The sequence below is a fragment of the Choristoneura fumiferana genome, chromosome 11 (assembly GCF_025370935.1).
Source record: "Choristoneura fumiferana chromosome 11, NRCan_CFum_1, whole genome shotgun sequence".
Lineage (NCBI taxonomy): Eukaryota > Metazoa > Arthropoda > Insecta > Lepidoptera > Tortricidae > Choristoneura > Choristoneura fumiferana.
Window position 1 is genome coordinate 15,226,930 of NC_133482.1, and position 26,961 is coordinate 15,253,890.

The window sequence follows — 26,961 nt, forward strand, 5'->3', positions numbered from 1 at the left end:
GCATGCTATCTTATGTCCTTCTCCGGGACTCAAACTATCTGTATACCGAATTTCATTTAAATCGGTTCAATGGGTTAGACGTGACGAAGTAACAAACAAATAAACAAACAGACTTAAGTACAAACTCTAGCATTTATAATATTAGTGGGATCATAGAATTGCTTCGCATGTTTGTCCAGGTTCTTTCACAATACTTTCTTTACCGTAAAGCTTGTGGTTAAATTTCTAACGTAATTTCGAAAAATTCAGAAGTGCGCTTCCATTTGCCTTTCAATATCGATGTTCTCGTTTCAAAAATCAAAGGGTTTCACCGACAGACATTTCGTTTATAGATAACATTTGTGTTTTGTATTCTGCCACGATGCCATCGAGATTGAGCATCGAGTAATGAGGTGCGTGTACCGAGCGCGTCGTTGGGCGGGTAGGAGTGAAGTATCGGAACGTAGTATTATATTACGAGCTTTTTATTTAACTTAATGTTCATATAACATACTGTATCTGGGCTGGTACGATCATGTCTCTAATTGTGAGGTCCTGCGTCGCTCCGGAATGCACGGCATGGAAGCTATCCTCGTGCAACGCCAGCTCAGGTGGTGTGGACACGTCTTGCGTATGGATGATCGCCGGTTACCCAAAGCTGTCTTTTATTCAGAAATGGCTCAAAGTAAACGAAAGCACGGCGGTCAGCATCCGGGCTCAAGGACGTGCTCAAGGGGCACCTTAACGCCAGCGGAATTGATCCTACAAGTTGAGAGGAGCTTGCTTCGAACAGGTCTTCGTGGCGCTCTACCATCTGCAGATAGATTGGCACTTTTGAAAAGAACCGCTTGACAGCACTCGATCTCAAACGCCAAATTTTAAAAGACAGACCCAAGCCCTCCTATACTTATACATACGATTCACAGGGCCAACTCTGTTGTGCACTCTGCGAATAAATAGAACAAATTTTATATCAACGTAAGCGCTGTTTTATTTCAGCAAAACAATTTCTAATATGCTGGCACTGGCACGAGCCAGCAGGAGTGATTGAAGCCCAATATAAAGTGCGTATATAGGTGAGGTAGAGAGAGGAGACTATAGGTCCACTCCTGCTGGCTCGTGCTGAGGCACCGACCGACTTCGGACTGGTAGAAAATTATTTTCATGGTTTTTTGTAGTCGGTCCAATTTTTTGTTATAAAATTTTATTTATTTATATAAGTTGAGCTAGTGTAATTAATTATAAATATTAACCATAGCGATAAAATTATAATTTGTATCTACTAACACTATGGATTCGAAGTCCGAAATAAATGATTTGTATTATTTTCTAATATACTAAACGGTGAAAATCGATGTAGGCTTGAATCTTCTACTTATTTTTTGACCAGCAAGCAGTAGTAAAAACTGCAGTTCTGTTCTGTAGTAGAAGCTGGTAGAACACCTTCGAGTTATTTTTAAATAACAAACGAATGCTCTTTTCCAACTACAGCCAGACAATAAAACAATCTCATTTCGCTCCGTAACTGTTTGCCGTAAGTTTTGAACTGCAGCGCTTGTTAACAGTTCAAAGTCGCTCAGGGAAAACGTTATAATAAGACTCGAATCCTCAGGGATAAAATAAGTAGGTATACTGGTTGAACAAGGACATAATACATATTAAACACACAAGACTCAAGAACAAACATTCGTATTATTCATACAAATATCTGCCCCGATCGGAGATCGAACCCGGGACCAAGCTTCGTAGTCAGGATCTCTGCCGTTTCGCACATTTTTTTTCCCAAATGTTAATTTTTCCAACTATCATATTTCTTCCAAAAACCAAACTATTTTCGGATTTTTCATAAAACAAAGCTAACCTAACCTACTGTGCTCTATAAAACCAAAAGAAAATACACTGAGAAAAATGTTTGGTTTCGGAGAAATTCGATAGTTGGGAAATTAATGAAACAATTATTTTGCCCAGAGGGCAGTACACCTTCTTAACCACTTGGCTAGACTTGGTTTGGCTTGGCTTGGGTGGTCTTGGTGGCGTCGCGGTGAAATGTTCGCGATCCCGTGGCCCGTGGTCCGCTTATGGGCCGAGAGGGTAAGGTCGTGTTGTTTTTAGTCGGTATGCCCCCTCTTGGGGGAGAGCCCGACAGACCCCACCCGCTGCCTCGAGCGGGGGACATGCATGAGGCGCATTTTCAGCACGTTACAAAAAAGGAAAACGGAACGGGGGACGGAATACGGAACTTCGTCGAAGAACTAAAGTTACTGACTAGCTGGAAAAATATGCAAATTGAAGTGGCATAGGCAGGCCACATTGCTCAAAGAACAGATAACCGTCGGGGGAGAAAAGTCCTCGAGTGACGACCACGAACCGGAAGACGAAGCGTTGGCAGGCCTCCCACCAGGTGGACTGACGACATCGTGAGAGTGGCGGGAAACCGGTGGATGCAAGTGGCGAGTTGTCGTTCATTGTGGCGTTCTAAGGGGGAGGCATTTGTCCAGCAGTGGAAGTCTTCCGGCTGATGATGATGATGATGATGAAAAAAAATGGTGGTCTTTAAGTATATAAAGGGTCCATATCGGCTCGCATATTTTATCATTCACTCATCGGCTCATCGCTCTCAATCGAGCTTTTTGCCTTGCTAGTGCAAGTTAAAAGATACACTAACACATTTAGATCCGAAAGGAGCTACTGAACTATGCCAACTGATATGTAGTTCTGAACTAAAACAATTACTTTACTCACCGGCGACCCGGCGACCTTTGCTTTTGCTTTGCTTTGGATGAGCAATGATGAGCAAAATAATTGTTTTAGGCCATATCTATCTCCTCCGCTACCTCACCGCAAAGTAACGCCTGATTCAATAAATGACAGTTCGTTTGAATCACTTACCTACTCGCAAGCTACACTTCCATTCTTAGATGGAGTAGGTACGTTAAACTATCGGGAACTAGATAATAATGTCAGTAGGAATTACCGGCCCTTTCAGAAATGGGACGATGATAAGATAACTATAAACCATTAAAAGAAAGCATGTGTGCCATCCCTGGAAAATACCTACAAATGTTATCACTCCAGATATTGTATACCAATTGTTCAACCATTTATATTAAGTATCTACTCAAATTAAAATGTGATAAATGACGTAAAATTAATCAAATCAAAAAGGTATTTTATATAACGTCTTGGAAGACTTGGATTAAAGTAATAAAACAAGTTGCAAAGATTATGAAGTTTATATATACATTTGCATTGAAAATACAATCTGAAATATAGATGCACAGAAAAACCAGAAAAATAAGACCAGCACTGGAAATCTAACCCAGGTCCTTGGCATTCCGTGCCACGTGCTATACCGCTACACCACTGCTGGACAACGGTACAGACACGAATTTCCGCTATGCACCACAATCTCAGCTTGTTTGTTTCTTATTTAGAAACTTAACACGGACAACAAGAGATATCGTTATTAAGCAATCAAATTAAGATTGGTTTTTTGGAATCCTTTTGTATTTTTTATTTCAATTCCAAATTTTTACCTACTTATCAATTTGTTTCAATTTAGGTTTTACGGGATGACCGAAAATTTGGAATTGAAATAAAAAATACAGAAAGATTCCAAAAAAACAATCTTAATATAAATTTGCCTTAAACATGTGCGACAAAATTTGAATTAAACATGATAAACTGTAACGTGAACCAAACTAATCGGACCTATTAATTTTCTGGTAGAGCAGTTCGTTTTTGTATGGGGTCACGATCTGTTCTAACCTAACCAAGTTTACTGGTAACCTACCAGTGCGTTTTTTGTGAGGTCGCTGTTCTAAAACCCACTTTTCTGTTGTTCGCAATTAGTTTCAAAAATAATGAGGGGAAGCAAATCGGGCCGTATTTATTACTTTGGTTAACTTTGACCTGCTCTTATGAATATATCCGGATAAAATGATTCATTTATAACATTGTCTACTCGTAAACGATTTAGGCGTTATATGTACCTAATAACTAGTCATTGTCATTACACATAGAACATCAAATATCTAAATATTCATTCGACACAATTTAACAAAAAAAACCTGAAAAGCTACAGGAGTGTTTCGAAGTTTTTTTTTTTTTTGGCAAAAATTGTTTTAGCCACCGTTTTAGCATGTAAGTAAGTAGGTAGTTTATGTTTCTATCAATACACTGAGACGCATGTCAAAGTTAACGGAAATAAAGAAACATACTGTAGGTATATATCTAGTTGAAACCAATAAAACAAATACATTAGTAACACTACGCTCCTATTTACTTTCTCCATATTCTAATTCCTGCCCTATGATTTGACATGCACCGAGCACTCGGCTAACGCAAAGCCAAACAAAACAAGACCTTTCTGTTCTACCTTTAAGTAGTCCTGTGCGATTGCTGGATTGTTTATAAAACTAAAGCAGCTTATTTTATTTGGCCAGTCCTAAGCAAACGCAAACTTCCCGAACGCATTTAACGTGTTGCAAATAAAAAGTTGTTTGGAATAAGTAATGGAATTGGTGCCTTTGTGGGTAGTTGCCGTGTTACAGATTGGGTTCTATTTGGGCAGCCATTTTGTGTTTGTCTAGCTGCCGGCCGAATGATCGTACAATTATTGGTTCGGTTAGGCTTGTTTATGTTCGGCACGTGAATATTTTAAGACGATTTTAGAGCGTTTTCAGATTATCCGATCCGATATCGGTATCGGACACCGATACGATATCGGGGCAAGTAAAATGTACCTCGTTGCTTAAAGGACCACAAATAAAAATAAAAAAAATCTGTCGCAATAATTTCATTTTAAATGCTTAATTTAACATGCAATTATTACAATAAAAAAAAAATTTTATTTGTAGCACTCAGATCAAATAAAATTATTTGATCTGAGGTAGTTAGCCCTTTTGTATTTAAGCAGCGATCTATGAAATATAATCCAATATCGGATCGGATAATCTGAAAGACAGTTACCTACATATTTCATACATTTTTCTCGTCCGATATCGGAATCGGCGGGATCGGATAGGTAATCTGAAAACGCTCTTGTTCCTAGTTCGCTCGTTTACAAGGAAGTTATCACAAAAGGCTGTATTTCAAAAAGTTTATATATACAAAGCATCTCCAAAGGGCGGCAGTGAAAAAAATAAACTGGACGCGTCAAATTTTTGCAAGTTGCACGATTTTTCTTGCAGGTATAAACCAAGTTTTACAGTCTTCGACGTAAACAAACGAAAATGGCCAAAATATCGATAAGTTCCTTTTTATTTTGGCTATGGAACCTTAACCACTCACATGCTTTGTATAACCTCAAAACTAAACGTTCTAACTGCGTCAGTACGTTTGCTGCGGGTTCTACGACCCCGTAATATATCCAACCATATTCTACGCAAATAAATCAGATGATTTGAAATGGAGATGCCAGTCTGGGATATAATTGGATGCAGCCAGCACTTTGCCACTTACCGTTCGAGGACCCGCGATATTCTGTTTAGGAAAGTGCGCCAATCTTCAATTATTCATAGCGATCGTAGGAGCCTTGTTGGGAACTAGACTGAGGACCTACTCCGAAGTTCGTATCGTGCCGTCCCTCTCGCTCTCGTATTAAATAGTATAAGTGTCAGAGGGAACGCACGACACGAACTTCGGAGTTCGAGTTTCGTGGTAGCTACGAAGTGCAAAATTCAAACTTCATATCTTGCCGTCCCGCTGACGCTTATATTATTTAACACGAGAGTGAGAGGGACGGTACGGGTCGAACTTCAATTTTATTTTCGAATTTCGAAGTAGCCCCCCTGTAGCGCGCTCTCGATCGCACGTACGGGATTGAAAAGCTGGAGGCCAATTTTTACAGGGTTTTATTTAGCTTGTCCTGGTTGTTATTTTTTTTGTCGGCTTCAAATCTTCCAAATTAATTTTGATCCACTTCCAGTGGTCGGATTGGCTTGAAATTTGATATACCTACATCACAAAGAAATCATAGCGAAATTGGTTATGAAAAGGACGTTATTCAGTTTCCTCGACTGTACCATCTAGGGCGAGTGATATAAATTATTTCATGATACTTTTGAAAAGTACACGAGGTGGGTCATGGTGGATATCCGTAAAGTCAGTGGCGTAACTATACCATCTGGGGCCCGTGGCAAATTCTTTTGATGGGGCCCTATCAGCAAAAATGGCCACGTTGTACTTAAATGTTTAGTTTTGTAACTAAGGGACCCCATACATCCCTGTATTATTATTATTTTCTCAGCAAGGTCTCTAATACACGAAGACTTTTCTATTTTGAAGCAGCTGAAACTATTTTGATCCGATGTGATTAAAGAAAAGCGAAGTGTGTACTGAATCGCTGGTCTCAGGCCGATCGGATCGATTCGATCGGGATGGTCGGGACTCCTCGGAGTCGATAAGATTTGAAAAGAGCCGATAAGGAATTCAGATCCGCTTGACTATTCTAACTCTTTTGTATCTACCCCTTTCGAACCCAGCTGATACGATCGTGCGGGTTAATTACATTTGAATTTGACATCGTCGTAACTCTTATATTTAAATTTGAAATGGATTGTACAGTCACCAGCATTAATATATGCCACAGCGGAGCGTGCAAAAATATCTGACAAGTTCTTCCGGCCCTAGAAATAGAGTCGTGTCATATATTTATGCACGCTTGTTGTGTCAGATATTGGTGCTAGTGACTGTACATAAAGTCCATTGTCGTAACTCTTTTAATACTCGGCTGGGTTCGAAAGGGCTTCGGATCTGGATTTGCCCCTCTCTAGTCCTCAGGCCATCTGCCTAGAGAGAAAACTCTCATCATCATCTCAGCCGATAAGTCCCACTGGCTGGGCACAGGTCTCCTTTATAAATGAGAACTCTATTGTAGCCTTTTACCCTAAACTTAATGGAGCACCTGATGCCCGTCACTTCGTCTGCGTAGATTTGTTTATCGCTCTCCCGCGGGAACTATGCAATTTTCCAGGATAAAACTATCCTATGTCCTTCCCCGGGCCTCAAGCTATCTGTATACCGAATTCCATCTAAATCAGTTCAGAGGTTTAACGTGATGGGGTACAAAACAGACAGACTTACAAATTTTCGCATTTATAATATGAGTGGGACAGTGACGCAAGCATTCCAACTATATCCCAGCGGATAATGAAAGAACACAGACGAAAGTTAAACCATTATTCCTCGTTTATCTTCGGCGTGGCGTGGCTGATGGAAGAATAACAGCGCTGCGGCCGAGTATTGCCGAGTCAATATCCGTAGCTATAATAACCAGTGGGCGTTCGATTGCATAGAGATCCTTAGGGTTTTTTGTTCTGACTAGGTTTTATCACTGAATTGGAATGAATGAAGATAATTTATTTGACATTCTTTCAGAGTTATTTTTGCACATAGCCCTGCCAAACTGTTTTCACAGTTTGTCTGCAGGATACAGTTGTTATATTTAAGTTAACCACATTGATAATGATAAGAAGAATAGAAATATCACGCGAATTTATAGCGCAGCTCCATATTGGCTCGTATAGTCATAATGCAAGTTGATTCCACAATGTCACTGTACGTGGCAGGAAGTGCCGAAGGTAACGTACAGTGGTAGGGCGCTTTTCATCTAGATGCCTGTTTCACCATCCATTGATTAGTGTTAACTGGCGGTTAAATGTGATGCAGTCTCTATTTGTTTTGTTCGAATAGACGGAGACGGCATCACATCTAACCGTCAGTTAACACTAATCAATGGATGGTGAAACAGCCCCTTAGTCTTACTTAATACCCTACATTAAAATTTACCACTAGCTTAACGGCGAAGAAAAGTATTGTGAAGGAACGCACAAACCGTGAAACAATTAAATGTCGTATGCGAAATTCCCAATCCGCACGGGGCCCGCGTGGGAACTACGACCCAAGCCCACTCATTCCGAAGCCAGCAGTGGGATGTATGTATATTCCTTCGATTTCGAATGGGTCTCCTGGGCCCGATTGCATAACAAAGTACAAGCTAATATTATTAGCGATTTTGTATTGAAATTCACTAATACTATTAGCTTGTACTTTATTATGCAATTGGGCCCTGGTTTATTTAACGCGCGAACAGCGCCCAATGCGTATTGTTCGCTACTCGCTCCGCTTTGTACGACGCGTCTTCACGTCAAGCGTATGAGGAAATTTTTATATTTTTTCGGGTGGAAAATATGAATATTTAGATGCTTTATGGGGTGCCAGTTCGATGGGGAGGGTTGATGCCAATTCGAAAAGGAATGGAGAGAGCTGTGCTCGGATTTTTTTTATAGCAGCGGTTCTCAAACTTTTTTGCCAACGGAACTATCAAAACTGTAAAATTTAATATATTTCCCGAACATCAAAATTACCTTAAGTAGGAACCTAATTAAATAGGAGCATTTCATCTTGTATTATGTTAAATCCACTGGTTCACGGTGCATGCAAGCCGCTTCCTAACGAAGCAACTGGGGATCGGTATTTACGAGTATTATGGGGGGGAGCGGGGAACAGTGGACGTCCTACGGCTGATATGACGATAAAGATGATGATGATTGCCCTGGACAACTCTTTAAAACCATGAGTTTCTGCTTTCTGTGGTTAAAATTCTACGAGCGTACATTTTTGCCATAGTTACAAGCCCATTATTTTATGGACCATTTCATAACTGGACGAACGGCTGGCCTAGTGGTTAGAGAACCTGACAACGAAGCTTGAGGTCCCGGGTTCGAATCCCGGCCGGGGCAGATATTTGAATGAATAATATTTAAGTATGTATTTATCTATATAAGTACCTATGTTTATCCGTTGCCTAGTATCTATAGTACAAGTTGCTTAGTTTGGGACTAGGTCAATTGGCGTCAAGTGTCCCATGATATTTATTTATTTATAAGTACACAGGTACATTACTAGCTTTAGTAGTTTTTTTAAGATAAACTCTCACTGTTGTCTCTTGTACAACGGGACAGAATAACAAACTAGAAAAAGTTGACTGACTGATCTACATAATATTGATTTGCATTTTATAGGTTTCAGTCTGTACCTTAGTATTGTTCTATGTATTTTCATTACGCCATCGAATCATTTTTATTTTCACTTATGCTCTTAAAATTTTACTTTAATCTCAACATATCGGGCGGGACTAAAGCTCTTTATTAATCTGTAGAGATTAAAGTATTTTTTTTTTTAGTTTACTCTGAAAACACCTATATCACGGCGTTTGTGAATAGATGATTATCTTCATTTTCAATGATCGTTATACACAATTTTTAGGGCGTGGAAATAACCTCGTAATGACATCTGTGCAAAAATATAAAAAAATAAAAAATCGGAAAACACGATTAATGATAGCGAAAATGAATACCTTTAATTATATTAAGGATGAATTCATTTTATTATGCCTAGTCCAATTAGTCTTAAAATAGTTTTCAAGTTTGAATATGTTGGCTAAATATGCAAGCAATGAAAGCGTCACTTTACAAAAAAAATATTTTTTTTTGCTATTTGAATTTTGAACAGATGTCCATTAGGTACTCGTATTGAGCATACTTACATTGTAAAAAAAATATCTATTATAATTTCGTAAGTATAGGATCTCATTTTTTTCTCGCATTCAAAGTGAAAAGAAGTGTGTTTAACGCGAGACTATACAACCATAATGACACTCAAACTATAGCCACCCTCGTTCTGATCGGGTGGCATTACATCTCGTGTCATTATGGCTTGTTTTAGTCCCATGTTGAACAATCTACTATTATTATGGTTAGTACTTTGGTGGAGCCCTGCAGAATCTTTAACATACAAAATTCAAAATTTGGTATAACGTCGGTGATACCTAATGCAATACCGCGTAACTAGCATTTTCCATAAGGTCAGAACAGTACAATGTTAGTACTGTTAGTACAGTGAAAATTATACCTTATGGAAAATGCTAGTTACGCGGTATTGCAGTATCACACCGACGATATCTAATCATCGATTTCAATAAAACCACAATAAGTCAATAGGACTGGTTTAATTCACAAATAAAACCATATTTAACAATATTCCACATGAGAATTAAATACATGGGTCTCTTAGATATTTTTGCAGTCGAGGCGGTTGTCCACCTCTTTGATTTTGGAGCACACCTTGACGAACACCACGGATTGGTTCGAAACAAGTCGGACATATCTCGACTACAAATACGTGAGCGACCCGTGCATAATAAGTCTGAGTCTCACAGTCATGCAGATAATTAATCTTTCTATTAAAACATGATGACAAATTGAATAATCCCTAAACTATAGAGGTATGGTATAAAGGTTGAACACGCCAAAACTTGGGCATACGAAAATTACTATTTTTACGCCAAAAATGGAGATAATTATACAAATTTTGTAAACTATTTTTTATTCACAAAGAACTAGCCTATAATATGACGACAGTTTTTTTATTTTTTCGTTGGCAAAATGTCGAGCAAACAAAATCAACAGCGCAAACATGTCATCATCATCGGCCTATCTTAGTCCACTGCTGGACATAGGCCCCTCCAGTTGTACGCCACTGAGCACGATCCTCGGCCAGTCTCATCTAATTCTTGCCAGCTAACCTGCGAAGATCATCGCTCCACCTAGTCTGAGGGCGTCCTACGCCACGCTTGCCGATTCGCGGCGCAAACATGTAAAAAATATAATGCTTAGTTACAGAGATATCGCGAAAATACTGAAATGTCCACAATCTACGGTTTGTCGCATATTAAACACGTTCCGTGAACGCTTGACAATATATAGAAAGCGTGGAAGTGGTGGGGGTTGTAAGGAGTCAAGAATAAAAAAAAGGAAGAAATTGTTGTAAAGATTTTTGCCTCAAATCTCGTGATGTAAAAAAGTGAAAAAGTCTCTGTCACTATTGTACCGTTTTTGTCAAACTTAAAACCTAAAATTGCTAAAAGTAGCTCCGAAGCGGTAACGTTTCGACGTGTGTTCTGCCTACCCCATTTTGGGAATAGAGGCGTGAGTGTGTGTGTGTGCGTGCGTGCGTGCGTGCGTGCGTGCGTGTGTGTGTGTGTGTGTGTGTGTATGTGTGTGTCTATGGACAAAAAGTGAAACGTAGGGCAAGACTAAGAAGTTCTAAAGCCCAGGCCGCACCAGATCGACTCAAAACAGAACTTATAAAGATTGTTATTTTTTTAGGAATCTTTTTGCATTTTTTATTTCAATTCCAAATTTTTTGTTACTTTTACGGTCATCCCGTAAAACCTGTATCGAAAATACAAACTGAAATATAGAATCACAGAAAAACCAGAAAATAAGACCAGCGCTGGGAATCGAACCCAGGTCCTCGGCATTCCGTGCCGTGTGCTATAAGTACCGACAAAGAAACGGCAAAGAAACGGTCGCGAAAACTATAATGAAAATTTCCTTACGAAATTTGAATGCGTTGTGATGGACGACGAAACATACATAAAAGCGGACTTAAAACCAATTCCTGGGCAAGAGTTTTACACCAGTCAAAGTCTAACAGTAGCTCTCGAAGATTGTAAACTAAAAAAACTATCAAAATTCCCAAAAAACGACCTTCTTTGGCAGGCAATTTGGGCTCCACAGAAAACCAGCGTTACTGCACATAATGTGCGGCAACACATGCTGAGGGAGACCCTTTTTGGTATCCTGCCGTGTCACCTAGTAACATAGTTTTAGTGCTAGTTCTAGTCTTAGTTTTTAAGTGGTACATTTTTGGAGCCAAAATAAACTTTTCTTCCTTTCTTTCTTTTCTTCTTTCTTTCAATATGTACCTACTGTGGAATAAAAGTCGCTCGTTTATTACTACCTGGACAATAAACGGCGATATTTATCAATCGGCAGCGTTTGCTGCCTTGTGTAAGAAAACACGACTCACCGCCCCTGTTTTGGCCAGATTTAGCCAGCTGCCATTACGCAAAATCAGTAATGGATTGGTACAACTCAAACGGGATTGTACCTAGTGGTCCCCAAAGTACGAAATAGTGCAGTGCCAAATAGTCGACCTGCGGCCTGTGGAATACTACTGGAGTAAAAAAGGATTTTGAAAAGAAAGGCGGAGAAGGAAAATCGGTCTTTGAGCTCCCAAAAATATGGACCTGGGCGACGAAAGGTTTCCTAATGAGGGTGCAGTCTTATGAAAGTTCGATACATGGTTTACTGTTTACTGTGCTGTTTACTGTGCAGACACTAACTAAAATACGAAATATCGAATTTCTCAAATAAAAAAATAGAAAATCGTGTCTGTATCACTGTCCAGTGGTGGTGTAGTGGTATAGCACGTGGCACGGAATGCCGAGGACCTGGTTCGATTCCAGCGCTGGTCTTATTTTTCTGGTTTTCTGTGCATCTATATTCAGTTTGTATTTCGATATGGATTTACGGGATGACCCGTTAAAGTAACAAAAAATTTGAAATTGAAATAAAAAATACAAAAATATTCCAAAAAACCAATCTTAAAATACGAAATGTTATTTTAAAGTTTATTAAATTTGACATTCATTTTTTTATCAAATACCTGCGGGTCACCTGATGGTAAGCGATCACCGCCACCCATGGACACCTACAGCATTATTAGGACTGCGGGTGCGAATATAAAAATAATAAATAATAAAAATGTTTATTTTCAAAACAATTTCTGTAGTAGTTAGTAACATTTTCGCCTTATAAACTAATGTTAAATACTCGTATTGTATGAGAATTAATGTTTTTATTTTAATTTTTTATTTAACGTAGACATTAAATTTTTTAATGCTTTTTGTGAGGGTATTTTTACAAAGTATATTAACAAGATAAATAATAGTCTACGTGAATCGTTAGATGTTATCAGAGTATAATGACAGCTCATTATTTCAATAAAAAACTAACAGTAAGTATTGAGTATGTTAACCAAAATAATACAGGCTAATTAAGAACCCAACAGACTACAATGGTATGGAGAGCATAATGTTATTATTTATTGTTATATTTATTTATCAATTTTTGTGGGCCCAAGTTTTGGCGTGTTCAACCTTTATTATTTCATACTCATCAAACTATAAAAAAGAAAAAACAAAAAACTTACATACATTTATCAAATTGTTTGTAAAATACAATTAAATCGTTTTCTGTAATGCTGGTACACCATTGCTTGGAGCATTGAAAACCTAAAAAAAATACAGCCATTAATTTTCCTAAATTATGTAAACTTGAAAGCTTCCTACTTAGTTTAGTTTATTTATTCAATATAATATTACAGTATAATATGTACATAAATGACAATTTCTAAGAATTTGTACTGAAATCGATTGTCAAAATTCATAAAATGACAATATTCTTTAGAACAGATTTTGGCGTAAAGTTTATTAAGACAGTATGTTTTTTTTTTATTTGGCCATAAATTTAATTGGGATGTCCCAATTTTTGACAACATATAATAAATCGAAAACCATTTGGAGAAATAGGCTTTCAGAAATCAGATTACAAAAAAAGCGTTTTCAGAAATCAGATTACAAAAATGTGATAAACAGAATTAAATAAACAAAATTTAAGTAATGGACACTAATATAATAGCAAAGAGTGACAAAGATAGAACTTTAATCACATGATGCGCACCCGGCCTTAAACAGTTGTCATTTTTTTATCGTAAAGTCCGAAATGAATAAGAGTATTTCCAATGTATTTTTACAAATTTAATTATTAAATTACTACGTTACAAGTAAATACAAAATAATTTAAATATCAGATTTTAATAAAAAAATATCTATTTACTAATCACACCATTAAATAAACAGGAATAATCGAAGCTAAAAGAAGAGAGTTAAATAAAACTATTTTTCACGGTTCATTTAGGACTCTAAGCCGTGCTTGAATAATTGTCAAATTGTAATACAGATTATGTTATGTACGACCTGAATTTTTCTAGGCAATGGAACGTGGCTGTCTCACTGTGACGTCATCCAGCGTATTTCGTAAAAAAAATTAATTAAATACTCATCCAAATTCAAAATCAATGAAAAAGGGATCTTAAAATATCCTATTCTTTCCAAAAATAAAATGAAAACTATAGGTTATTTTTTTGGTGCATCCCAATTACCACAAGTTTTTACCTAATAAATCGAAATTAGTCGAAATCAAGAAAAACACGGTGTATATTGTTAAAATATGTAGTCCAGATATGACCGACATGTTTCGAATCAACCCGTGGTTCATTCTCAAGGCGAGCTCGAGAAACCCGAACTTTTACCGTTTGCGGAGCTCATAGAGGGCTTTCCGTAAAATTTAGAAAGATCCACGAATTGGTTCTAAACGTATCAGGCACATCTCCACAATTAATACGTAAGTATCAAATCCCACAAAACTCTCATATTGTCGGTATGATCTTTCCGATTATTATGGCAATACTGATGTAAAAAAAAAATGGCCAAATGTCAACAAAATTTCGCCATTTCAGGAAAATATTTTTCTTAGGGGCTGTTTCACCATCTACTGATTAGCGTTAACCGACGGTTAAATGTGATGCCGTCTCCGTCTTTTCGAACAAAACATAATTATAGAGACGGCATCACACCTAACCACCAGTTAACGCTAATAAGTGAATGGTGAAACAGCCCTTAATCATTAAATTGTCGCCATAGTGTAACTTTGAGGTGTTACTTGCCGTATGGGCTCCTGAATATTAATCCGTTATCTTCGGAATTTATTATTCTTTTAAGACTTGAAATACCAACCTGTACAACGCCTGCTTATAAATCATCAAATTCCAGGTATTCAGCTTCGTATGAAAATGCCTTGTTTTGCTTGTGGGTCTTTAAATGTCTTTCTAGTGCTTTTATACCTAAAAAAAAGTTCCAAAACTAAATACAGTTAATAATCGTTTGCATGTCATAAAACATAATGCCAATAGACGTGTCTGTCAACTTGAAAAATCGACTTTAGCGACATATTCGTTTGATAGGAACTTGTTTGAAAATTTATAGACCACTTATTTGGCTGATGGTACCAAATTATACTAGTGACTCTCTAAGTTGTGACCTTGTGAGTCTGTCTTTACATAGCTTTACGCGTCCGGCCTCAGTGACACAACGTCTGTGACTTTTTAGTTCTTACTCCTATGCCAATGACACGTATTTGTGACTGCTGTGGATATGCGCTATGCCTAGCGTAAGAGCTTAGTAGATCGCATTCGGCTCCGGCAACGTTCCGCTAAGCCCTTACGCTATGCCCAGCCTTTAGGAGGTACGAATTATTTCGACACGACATGCGTGTCACTGGCATAGGAGTAAGAACTAAAAAGTCACAGGCATTGTGTCACTGGCACCGGAATGTATTACGTCTGTGACACGTATACGTGTTACTGGCATAGAAGTGACTGCTGTGTGATATGCGTAGGCGAAGCGTAAGAGCTTAGTGGATCGTTGCCGGGGCCGAACGTGTACAAACTGAACAAATCGTATTGTAACACACGTTTCTCAGTATTTCGAACACAATTGGACTAAAAATACCTACATGTACATTTATTAGCGGCATTTGTTATGTTTTTATTGTAAAAATTAACACAGTTTTTAATAGTTTCGTTGCTTCGTTTAAAAGCGTGTGCAAATTTCACCGTGAAGTTCTGAATGTCAAGATAAATTGAGTATAGCAATATGAGAATGATTATATTAGGATCACATTGTACAAACAAATTTTAGAGACTCCTTAACTCAAAAAATCTTTTTAATTTAAGATTAGAAGCTAAGGTTAATCAAGTTAATTATGCAATTTTTATTGAAATAAACAGTTTAAAGTTTAAAGTTTTAAAGTATCTTCAGTAGAACAACAGGTTGCTAAAAATCGAAAAAAAGTTTATAAAAGTGAAATCAAGCCCTTGTTCTACCGAAGGTACGAAATGTTTACGTCAAAATCCCCTAAGCTCCTCAATTTTGAAATTTTTCAACAGCTAAATCAGGGCTTCCCAAACTGTGCATCGCGACGCCCCGGGGCGACGTAACATTGTTCCAGGGGCGTCGAAGGTCGATCTCTTTTTATTTCTTATGCATATGTATTGATTTCGTTCTTATTTTCGGACAAAAATTATAAATGTCCAAATCCTGTTTTTCTGATAACCTTTTACCAGGCTAGTGCTAAAATTGCTAAGTATTTTTAGGGCTGGGTTGAGGGGCGTCGTAAAAAAATGGCAAAGTCCGAAGGGCGTCACAGTACAGTCGAGTTCATAAACTTGTGAGCAAAAAAATTAGGCGTAGAAGCGTGTTCAGATATTTTTGATAAAATTTTTGCTCACAACTTTATGAACTCGACTGTACAAGTAAGTTTGGGCAGCCCTGAGCTAGGTACATCGACAAAAATCGAACCTGCTAATAAAACTTCTCGAGAACCACTTGAGATTATATGTGACCTGCAGAGAACAGACAGCTGAAATTGACACGCTTCGCTCGCGCTTCGTACTCACTGGGTCATAACCTAACCAACTTTAAGTTCAAAAACCCCTGACATTATCATTTCAAAGTTCACTATCTCAAAAACGGCTGCACCGATTTGAATGAAACATAGGTAAAAAAAACTTACCAGAAAATTCTGAATCGCACAAATTGCATCGTGTACTAGAGTGGTGCCGCAGTATGTGCTTGTTCAGGGAAACTGCAACGAAAACGTGTGCTTCAGTATTATTAGCCAACTTCAAAACATGGAGGTTCAGTATTCGTCTGTATCTCTATTTTTTTTATGTATTTCCACCAGATTCTCGGGAAAGGAGCATGCATTCTCCCGGCGGGTTCTGCGGAGTACTTGGAGTTGGAACCTTTGTACAGTCGAGTTCATAAACTTGTGAAGAAACATTTGATCAAAAATATCTGAACACGCTTCTACGCCGTTAACAATAGTCATGTTCAGATATTTTTAATCAAATTTTTGCTCACTAGTACCTATATGAACTCGACTGTACTACTAATGTCATATTAATATCCCATAGTTTTGTCAAGGTAATCATACTGAAATTGAGAGATGTTTGCTTTAATTTTTTTTTTTTGTTGGCGATCAACATTGTTCTGGTTTTATTTCGCGTTGTCTGCTGATGCCATAATTGTAATTGTCATATGTCAATGTCAAATTATTCTTATCTTTTTCATTACACTGTTGCCATGATAATGTGGGCTATACAGCCAACTTATATTTTAGTCTCGTAGCTATTTTTGTATTTGTTTTGTTTTGTGTGACTTTCCGTAATTTCACTCTCCTGTGGCCCGGCGGAAGACCAGTGCTGGTTTTCAACCAGCGATATGCTGAGCCGGGACCTTTTTATAGCGGCAACACTTCTTTTTGTTATATTTACTAATTATGTGTCATTGCTGTTATAAATAAATTATTTTCTTTCTTTCTTTCTTTCTTTCTTTAATAAATCTAGTAGTAAATCTGAATATCTCAGGAATTTGTGCACTTTGGGCTAACAATATGGGCTAAGAAATGAACAGAAAATCAGACAGATGAGCCTTTTTTTCCTGATTCTGAATATGTATTTAAGGCAATGTTAGTTGTGCCCCTTTTCGTTATGACGGCAGTATATCCCTGGCTCTGTTTCCCAATATAAATAAGTACAGTACCTGGCAATAATGATTGCACATCGGTCTTCGAAAAAAGACAATCGGCTGTTTTACACAGACGTTTTTTATCAAATAAATAGTGCACCGCTGCACCTTTATGGACTTAATTAGTTTACGTCAAATTAATGACATGTTCACTTCGGATATCTATAGATCTTCGGATATCCGTTGCAGCTACTAGAAAAAGGATAGTTCCCTCTTTTTCCTAAAGACGCCATCGTACAATTTAAAGGTTTGTGGGGTTTCAACAACCCTTTATTATATATTTTCATCTAAATGCGTCCGTACTCCGTAAATCGTGTATGTATTTTCATTTTTGTGTTTTTTTCTTTTTGTATTTTTAAATTTGGTTGTATTTGTGTCTTTGTGAATGGGAATAAATGTCTTCTTTCTTTCTTTTCTTTCTTTACTCTATTGCACCTACACAACGACTGACAACCGTAATAAGTAGTGTGTGACAACGTTCTACGAACCCGAAATTAGCCGAGTCTCTTTCCAAAGACCGATGTGCAATCCTTGTGGCCGGGCACTTTACGGTGTACAGTCAACAGCACCATTATCTGACACAACAAGCGTGCATAAATATCTGATACGACTCTATTTCTAGGGCCGGAAGGACGTGTCAGATATTTTTGCACGCTTCGCTGTGGCAGATATTAATGCTGGTGACTGTACGACTTACTTTTGTAAAGGAAGGTGCTGTCGCACTGTTTGCAGCACAGCACGGGCCGCTCGGGTGCGTGCATGGCTCGCTCGTGCTTCCTCAGCGCCGCCTTCTGAGAGAACCTGCGCTCGCACAGCGAACAGTCGAACGGCCTCGCGTTTGACAAGCTGTGGGTTCTGGCGACGTAACAACATACGCATGCATCATTATAGAATTTTATCTGCGGTTTCTTTGGTCTATAGGGAATATCACTGCAATGTTCTGCCGTCAGAACGCAGCAATAGCACAAACCGTAAACAGTTTTTTGATTGTCTTAAATGTCTTTTAAATGTCCATAGGATGTCATAATATCATATTATTTCAATTATTTTTTTGGAAATGTAGCTCTATCGTTTCTATCGATGTAAATACACCGTGTTTTTTTGATATCCGTTAACTTCGGAGACGACTCAGTTCATTGATAAACTAGGTACCTGATAATTAACTTTTACGCGAATTACAAAAAAAAAACGAAAATAAAAATATTTTTTCTTGCATTAATAGTTTCACATTCATTAATTTTTAAATTGTAAAATAAACAAATTTGACATTGACGAGAAAAGCATCAAAAAAATCCACATATATAACTTTCTTTTGCTAAATATCGTCACTACTTTGAAAAAAAACTCGTATCTCAAATCAATACGACAACAAATTTGACCCTTAAAACAATGTTCATTAAGTTCACTCGGAAAGATCATCGATTTTGAGATAAGTACCAGCTTTTTTCAAAGTAGTGACGATATGTGTGAATTAAACACGGATTAATTATGGAGTTTGAAAAAACATCAAAATTAAGGACCTTGACGCTGTGTTACTGCTAATAAAAAGTTATCTTAACTCTTGATTATCTTTTAAACAGTAAGTCAGGCCACTAGTGTCTTAGAGAAATTTACTTAATTTGACCTGTAGATTCATCATCATCATCCCAGCCTATATACGTCCCAATGCAGGGCACAGGCCTCCTCTCGGAATGAGAGGGCTTGGGCAGTAGTTCTCACGCGGGCCCAGTGCGGATTGGGAACTTCACACACACCGTTGAATTGCTTCGCAGGTTTGTTGTGCCGGTTTCCTCACGATGTTTTCCTTCACCGTAAAGCTCGTGGCAAATTTCAAATGTGATTCCGCACATGAATTTCGAAAAACTGAGGTGCGAGCCGGGGCTTGAACCCACGATCCTCTGCATGAGAGGCCATAGGTCAAACCACTCAGCCACCACGGCTCCCCTGTAGATTGTCCCCTTAAAAATAACGAATATCAAAAATAACACGGGTATGATATCCTGTTACCTACTAATAAGTATGTCATGATCTGTCATCCATGGTCATGGCGGTCCGTTTACGGTTTGTGCTAGTGTCGCCCCCTGCGCAGAGCTTTGCGTAATATTCCCTATTCAGCCAGATAGGTGGTATCTACTCACATCAAATGCACTTTCAGGGTGGATTGCTCGGCGAACCGCTTGTCACAGTACTTGCACTGGAAGATGTGTCCGCTGTGGAACCGCAAGTGCTTGTACAAAGACGTGCGGCACTTGAACGTCTGACCTGTTGGCATCCACATATCGTCACTAATTAAAAAACTCGTATCTCAAACATAGATAACTTTTCTGACTGAACTTCATGAACATTGTGTCAAGGTTCAATTTTATTGACATATTGATTTTAAATTGAAAATACAAACTGAAATATAGATGCACAGAAAAACCAGAAAAATAAAACCATCACTGGGAATCGAACCCAGGTCCTCGGTATTCCGTACCGCGTGCTATATCCGCTACACCACTGATGGTCACGGTACAGACACGATTTCCCCTATGCACCTCAACTATCTAGTTTTATTTGTTTTTAATTTTGCCTTAAGGTGCGTCGTCTTCCATACAAACTTTGGTACATCAATATTTCTTCCACAGACGTTATTTCGACGCGATTTTTTGAGGATAGTTAGTTATGGGCATATTGTTGTCGCAAATCACAAAATGGAGAGGATCTATAATACCTAAATTTCAGTATGATGCAGTAAATTTTGATCCATTTTACTGTGGTGTGAGTAGCTAATGTCAAATATAATCTGTTGTAAAAAGGTATTGACTATTTCGGGCGGTCACGTGACCACCTAGTTTGGCTCAGTGGTACCAATTCTTAGAAGTATGTAGTAAGAGAAGGAGTTCGAAACTCGATGACGCATAATGATTCTTTTTCTTTTTTTTTTTTTACTTTTTTATGTTTATTTACAAAGAATAAGTAATAGCATTTCGATAAAGTGCAATTAACCATGAAATTCAGTATTTTTAAGTCAGGGCAAACCAAAGAAAGTAATGTTTTTTCTTGAGGTCATCAATCTACTCTTTTTATCAAATAGCTGGCAAACTAGCATGCGGGTCACCTAATGGTAAGTGATCACCGCCGCCCTTGGTCACCTACAGCATTATTAGGACTGCGGGTGCGTTGCCGGCCTAAAAGGGAGGAGGGGGGGGGCTAAATTGGGCGGTATGGGGGCAGGATAAAAGGGGGGAGGGGAGTTGGGCAAAGGTACTATTTCACGCCGGTATTCAGATGGAGGTTGGTACTACTCCGGTCAAGCCGGCCCATTTGTACTGCAGTCAGCAAGTGGTTACAGTAAGGCTCTACCACATGAAAACTTGCTTGAACAACTAGATGCCTTCAAGAATGTTCTATGATGATGATGATGAATTCCTGTAGTCCCTCAGCAGGGACATAGGGCTCGCAGTAGGGACTTCCATGCGTCACGGTCCTGTGCTGTGGCTTCTAGGTCTCGCCAATGGTACCCAATTAGGGAGATCTCCTTCTCAACCGACCGTCTCCAGGTGATTCGGGGTCGGCCTGGCCTCCTACTACCAGCAGCTTGCCACTCCAGCGCTTGCTTGGCGAGATGAGCATCGGGTCTCCGCAACACGCGCCACTTCCTCAATAGGATCTCCTTATCAATTGGCTTCTGGCTCGTCAACTCCCACAGTCCAGTGTTTGTAATGGTTCGTGGCCAATAAACTCCTAATATGCGACGCAAACACTTGTTCACAAAAACCTGGAGTTTACTGGTGATTGCTTTCTTGACGAGCCAGGTCTCACACCCGTACAGGAGAACCGATTTGACATTTGAGTTGAAAACTCTGATTTTTGTGCGCCGTGTTATTACGTGGGACGTCCAGACCGGTTTGAGTTGTGCATATGCGGCACGAGCCCTGTTTATGCGCGCTTCGACATCTGCATCGGTTCCACCATTTGGGTCAACAACACAAGAATGTTCTATACTTATTATTAATTAATAAAAAGCTTGTAAAATAATGGCGTATCGCAACAAAAGCGTAGTGTAATTTGTTTGTTACAATTTCACTTAGCGGGTCAAAATTTGAATGGTTTGGCTGTATGTAAGTAAAAACCGGGTGTTAGGATAAAATACCTAGCCTAGCGTTATTTACTTTCATTGGCAGTCCTGAACTTAGATAAACTTTCATAGTTCTCGGGCAAAATATCACACGTGTTGTAAAATGTAACTAAATATTTTGCATACATTTTGCGTAGACGCTAGCGCCATGCCGCGGTCATATAAGTAATATATTTTTTGGAATTCCTTGGTACCCTATCACAAAAAAACCGGCCAAATGCGAGTCATTTGGTGTATGGGAGCCCCCTTTAAATAATTATTTTATTCTGTTTTTAGTATTTGTAATACATAATCTGTGAAAATTTCAAGTGTCTGACTATTACGACTCAAGAGATAGAGCCCTGTAACAGTCGGAACCCTGCACTGCTTTCGTGAGGAAATCTGCACAAACCTGCGAAGCAATTCAATGGTGCGTGTTTTTTTTTTATACGACTGGATGGCAAACGAGCAAGTGGGTCTCCTGATGGTAAGAGATCACCACCGCCCATAAACATCTGCAAACCAGGGGAATTGCAGATGCGTTGCCAACCTAGAGGCCTAAGATGGGATACCTCAAGTGCCAGTAATTTCACCGGCTGTCTTACTCTCCACGCCGAAACACAACAGTGCAAGCACTGCTGCTTCACGGCAGGATTAGCGAGCAAGATGGTGGTAGCAATCCGGGCGGACCTTGCACAAGGTCCTACCACCTGCAAAAGCGTGTGAAGTGAAATTCCCAATCCGCACTGGGCCCGCGTGGGAACTATGGCCCAAGCCCTCTTGTTCTGAGAGGAGGCTGGGATGGAACAGACCGACGGACAGACAGACAGACAGCGGACTCTCACTAATAGGGTTCCGTTGGCACGTTCCCTAAAAAAATTGTACTAAAAAAGAAAAAAAATCGCTAAAAAAGACACTAACAACGAAAGCATTAGGTTATATCGGTTGTAATATTAGTCTAGCAATCATAACAAAATAGGCTGAATGAAAGAGGTTTGAAAGAAACTTAGAATGAAGTACTGGCTGGTTAGATAATTAAAAATATAATGTCATGGAAATGTCATCCAGACTATCACCACTAGTCACATTTATTTGTATGTCAGTAATTTTTAAATTTATTGTCGTCTTCAGTTCAATAATTTTAATGTAGAAGAACCGCGCTGTCTCATATTTCGTTTCCTAGATTTTTTTTACCGTACAACGGTAAAACCTACAACACAATGGCAAAATTGACCTCCAATGGACAGAGCCACAGTTTTCCAAAAAACAAACAAGTTTATTGTCTGGAGGAAGGAAATATCTAAGGCGCTAAAAGGACTACAATATAATCCTTACAGCATAGGATATGCTGTGAAATCTGACACAGGTATAGTCGCAACACATTTTTTAATACTATAAAATTGAGTGTTTTTTTACTAAAAGTGTACCTACGCTTTGTAAGATTTTTATAATACCGGTAAACCATGATCATAGCAATTAATATTATAGGTATAGGATTTTCGGATGAAGTGTGTATTTTTTTATAACAAGCTTTTTACAAGCTTTTATTTAGTTTCACCTGTCCCGTTGTCTGTCTATCTGTCTGTCTGTCTGTAGTCAAATCTTGCAAGTATAATTTGACCAACTTCCAGTAGTCAGATTGACTTGAAATTTGGAATGATTATGTAATTTGCGTGACAATACAATAATCTGGTAGTGACATCCTGGTAGTCCGGCTAGCATCGTCTCCGCAGGTCGGAACTCTTCAACAGTTAATGGCATCGACTTGAAATTTAGTACCTATAAAATATATAATCCTAATAATAAATAAATTTGAAAGTTTGTAAGTGAGTGAGTTTGTGAGTGAGTGAGTTTGTGAGTGAGTATGTTTGTTACTTCTTCACGCTGAAACGGCTACGCAGATTTGGATGAAATTTGGTAAAAAAATAGTTTATAACCTGGATAAAAACAACTTGGATATTGAATACTTTTTATCCTGATATTCCCACGGGATAGGAATAAAATCTCGAATTAATAACCGCTAGGCTTAGAGACATGAAATTTGGTATGTACATAGCTGGACATTTGGAATAACACATAGGCTCCTTTTATCCTGATATTCTTACGGGATAGGGATAAAATCTCGAAATAACAACCGCTAGGCTTAGAGTCATGAAATTTGGTATGTAGGTAGTTGAACGTCTGGAATAAAACATAGGTGACTTTTTGACCCGATATTCCCACGGGATACCTAGGGATAAAATCTTGAAATAACAACCGCTGGGCTTTGAGCCATGAAATTTAGTATGTAGGTAGCTGGACCTCTGGAATAACACATAGGCTACTTTTTATTCCGATATTCCCAGGGGATAGGGATAAAACCTCGAAATAACAACCACTGGGCTTAGAGCTATGAAATTCGGTATGTAGGTAGCTGGACCTCTGGAATAACACATAGGCTACTTTTTATTCCGATATTCCCACGGGATAGGGATAAAATCTCGAAATAACAACCGCTGGGCTTAGAGGCATGAAATTTGGTATGTAGGTAGCCGGACGTCTGGAATAACACATACGCTACTTCTTATCCCGATATTTTCACGGGATAGTTTTGTAACTAAGGGACCCCATACATCCGTGTATTATTGTTATTATTATTTTGTATTTTTTTCTTTAATTGTATACTTACGTAGTTTTTAAGTATTTTATTTGTACTTATTTTATTTTGAAAAAATGACTTTCTGCCAAGCTTCTTGCGGCGCATTCTTCTTGGCAATGGTGGTCTTTCCGAAAGTGCTGGTATTTAAAAAAATTACGTGTAAAAGTGCTCATTGCGGCCTATTTACGGAATAAATGATATGAATTTGAATTTGGATAGGGAAATTTTTTGAAATTTTAGCACTGGGTTTAGAGTCTTGAATTTTGTACAGTTATTCACAACACAACCTCAATGAAGACCACGATATAAATTTTGGAAATTTCCAGGGGAATTTTGGAAATCCCGAAAATTTCAATTGCAACTACCAGACCGAATAGTTTACGCGTGCGAAGCCGCGGGTAAAAACTAGTAATACAATAATCTGGTAATGAAATTATATTGGCCCGGTCACAGTTGCTCCGCATGATGTAACTCTTCAACATTTAGTGGTATCGACTTGAAACGTGATACGGAGACGTACCTAGTTTGGATGACAATGTAAGTAGGTTCAGTCAACGAAACAAAATGTGCAGTCAGCAAACAAAATACAGAAACTTATTATATTTTTTATACCTATTGGTATTGATTCCAGCCAGTAGCTAGTTATAGGTGGTGCGCTGTCTGTCATCGAATCACACACACACACACACACATTCAGTCAGTATTTTTCATTTATTCTTTCGCAAGCTTTATTTAACTTGCAATGTATGTATGTATAATATGTGTATGTATGTGCGGTTCAAACCTTGCAAGTTGAATTTGACCCACTTTCAGTAGGATAGACTTGAAAGTCGGCATACTTACTTAGTAAATTAATCTTGTGACAGTACAATTATTTGGTAGTGTCACCCGAGTGGTCCAGCCACCAGCCTGACGTCTCGATCGTCAGGACGGAACTCCTCAACGGTAAATGGCATCGACTTGAAATTTGGTACAAAAATGTACTAATTTTGATGTCAATGCAAGTACAGTCAACAAAAACTTCAGTCAGCAAAAATCTTTTATTAAAAAGTACAATACAATAAATGATGATGATAACGATGATAATGATGATGATCATGATGATGTGATAATGATGATGATGACGACAACTACAACGATGATGATGATGATGAGATGAAGATGGTCACGACGATGATGATTTTCTTTTATTCGAATGGATGGCAAACGAGCAAGTGGGTCTCTTGATGGTAAGACTCAGTAAGAGATCACCACCGCTCATAAACATCTGCAACACCAGGGGTATTGCAGATGATGGTGATGATGTGATGTTTATGATGATGTGATGTTTATGATGACGATGATGATGATGATGAGTCGCGGGCAACAGCTTGTTATTTGATAAGAGCGTTTTATACCTGCATAACAACAAAGCCGAAAGAAATTTTTAGCAGTCTGTTATGTCTATGTTTTGCGTAGGTACCTACCTATATGTATCACAACAACGCTGCTTGATTGATTTCAAGGAAAAGGGACGCAATTTGACATGTAAATGACACGAATTCACAGGGACTCTTCAACGTGATTGTGATTGTGACAAAGTGTATAATTTGAGTTCAGATAGAGATAACTAGTGTATGTAAACCGACTTAGTAGTCATTTCTAATTTAAAAAACTAATTTCAGGAATTAGACTAATTTTTACTAAAAATCAACTAATTGGACTCCAGTGGATCACTGAGAAGGTAAGACCTGCTTTACTTCTTTTTGCCACACATAAGTAATTTCACATTATCATCACAATACAAGTAATAGGCAGTAGATCGACTATATATACTAGCCACAGATACTAGCGCTCGAATTTTTCATGTGATTAAATTCAACAACAAGTCGTTTCGAACTTGCCGCAATAGACGCATTTTTTTTGTATGACCAACTTATAATTTAACTAATAAATAAATAATCATAAAATTAACATATGTTTTATCCCTACCCCTAAAACTAAACACATACAATAAAAATATACACACGTCTGTTTCACTTTTGTAGACGCCAACCATAGCGCTCCGCCCAGCTGTAGTATAAATTTCAAGAATTTATTTATTTTTATTTTATTTTTATTTTTTATTCGACTGGATGGCAAAGGAGCAAGTGGGTCTCCTGATGGTAAGAATACGGCTAAGTCAAAATACTTCCTATTGCTTGTATTGTGTTATCATCATTCCAACCTATAATCCCACTGTTAGCACAGGCTTTCACTTCGAGTAGTATACTGGGGCTGATAGTTTCTGTTGTTATATTTGGTGGAAAGAGCTGGAAGAGTATTAAATAAATGATTTGTAAGATATGAGTTAGCAAAAAGATGTTCATTGACAAAGATGTTTATTTCGAGTAACAATACATAAAGAAAAAATATAACTATATAAACAAGTCTGCACAACAGACGTTAGGTACTTACTATCTACAAAAGTTACAACGGAGGATTAGTGCAGATTGGGAACAGCAATTGAATATTTAAAAAAAAACTAGAGATGCGAGACTGGATTCGAAACCATGATCCTTCTTGAATGGCCATTTAGTAGGTCGAACAACTCTGTTACCACGTACCTTTTTACCCTAACTGAAGCGAAGGTTATGTTTTGAATCTGTGTGTATATATATTTAAGTATGTACGTATGTTCCTATGTTCGCTCGTAACTACTAAACG

At 38.2% G+C, this 26,961-nt stretch overlaps 2 protein-coding genes across 2 annotated transcripts in view; both read right to left on the reverse strand.

The window, feature by feature from the left end:
* The window catches only part of LOC141432896 (SCP2 sterol-binding domain-containing protein 1-like), a 532,736-nt gene that overhangs the window by 455,106 nt on the left and 50,669 nt on the right, over positions 1-26,961 (reverse strand). The window lies entirely within an intron of this gene.
* Positions 12,388-19,817, reverse strand: LOC141433012 (uncharacterized). Its single transcript, XM_074094850.1, has 5 exons — positions 19,678-19,817; positions 18,237-18,394; positions 16,524-16,595; positions 14,687-14,793; positions 12,388-13,123 (listed from the first exon to the last, which is right to left on the reverse strand). The coding sequence occupies exons 1-4, from the start codon at positions 19,815-19,817 to the stop codon at positions 14,702-14,704; spliced, it is 462 nt and encodes a 153-aa protein (XP_073950951.1). The 3' UTR covers positions 12,388-13,123; positions 14,687-14,701.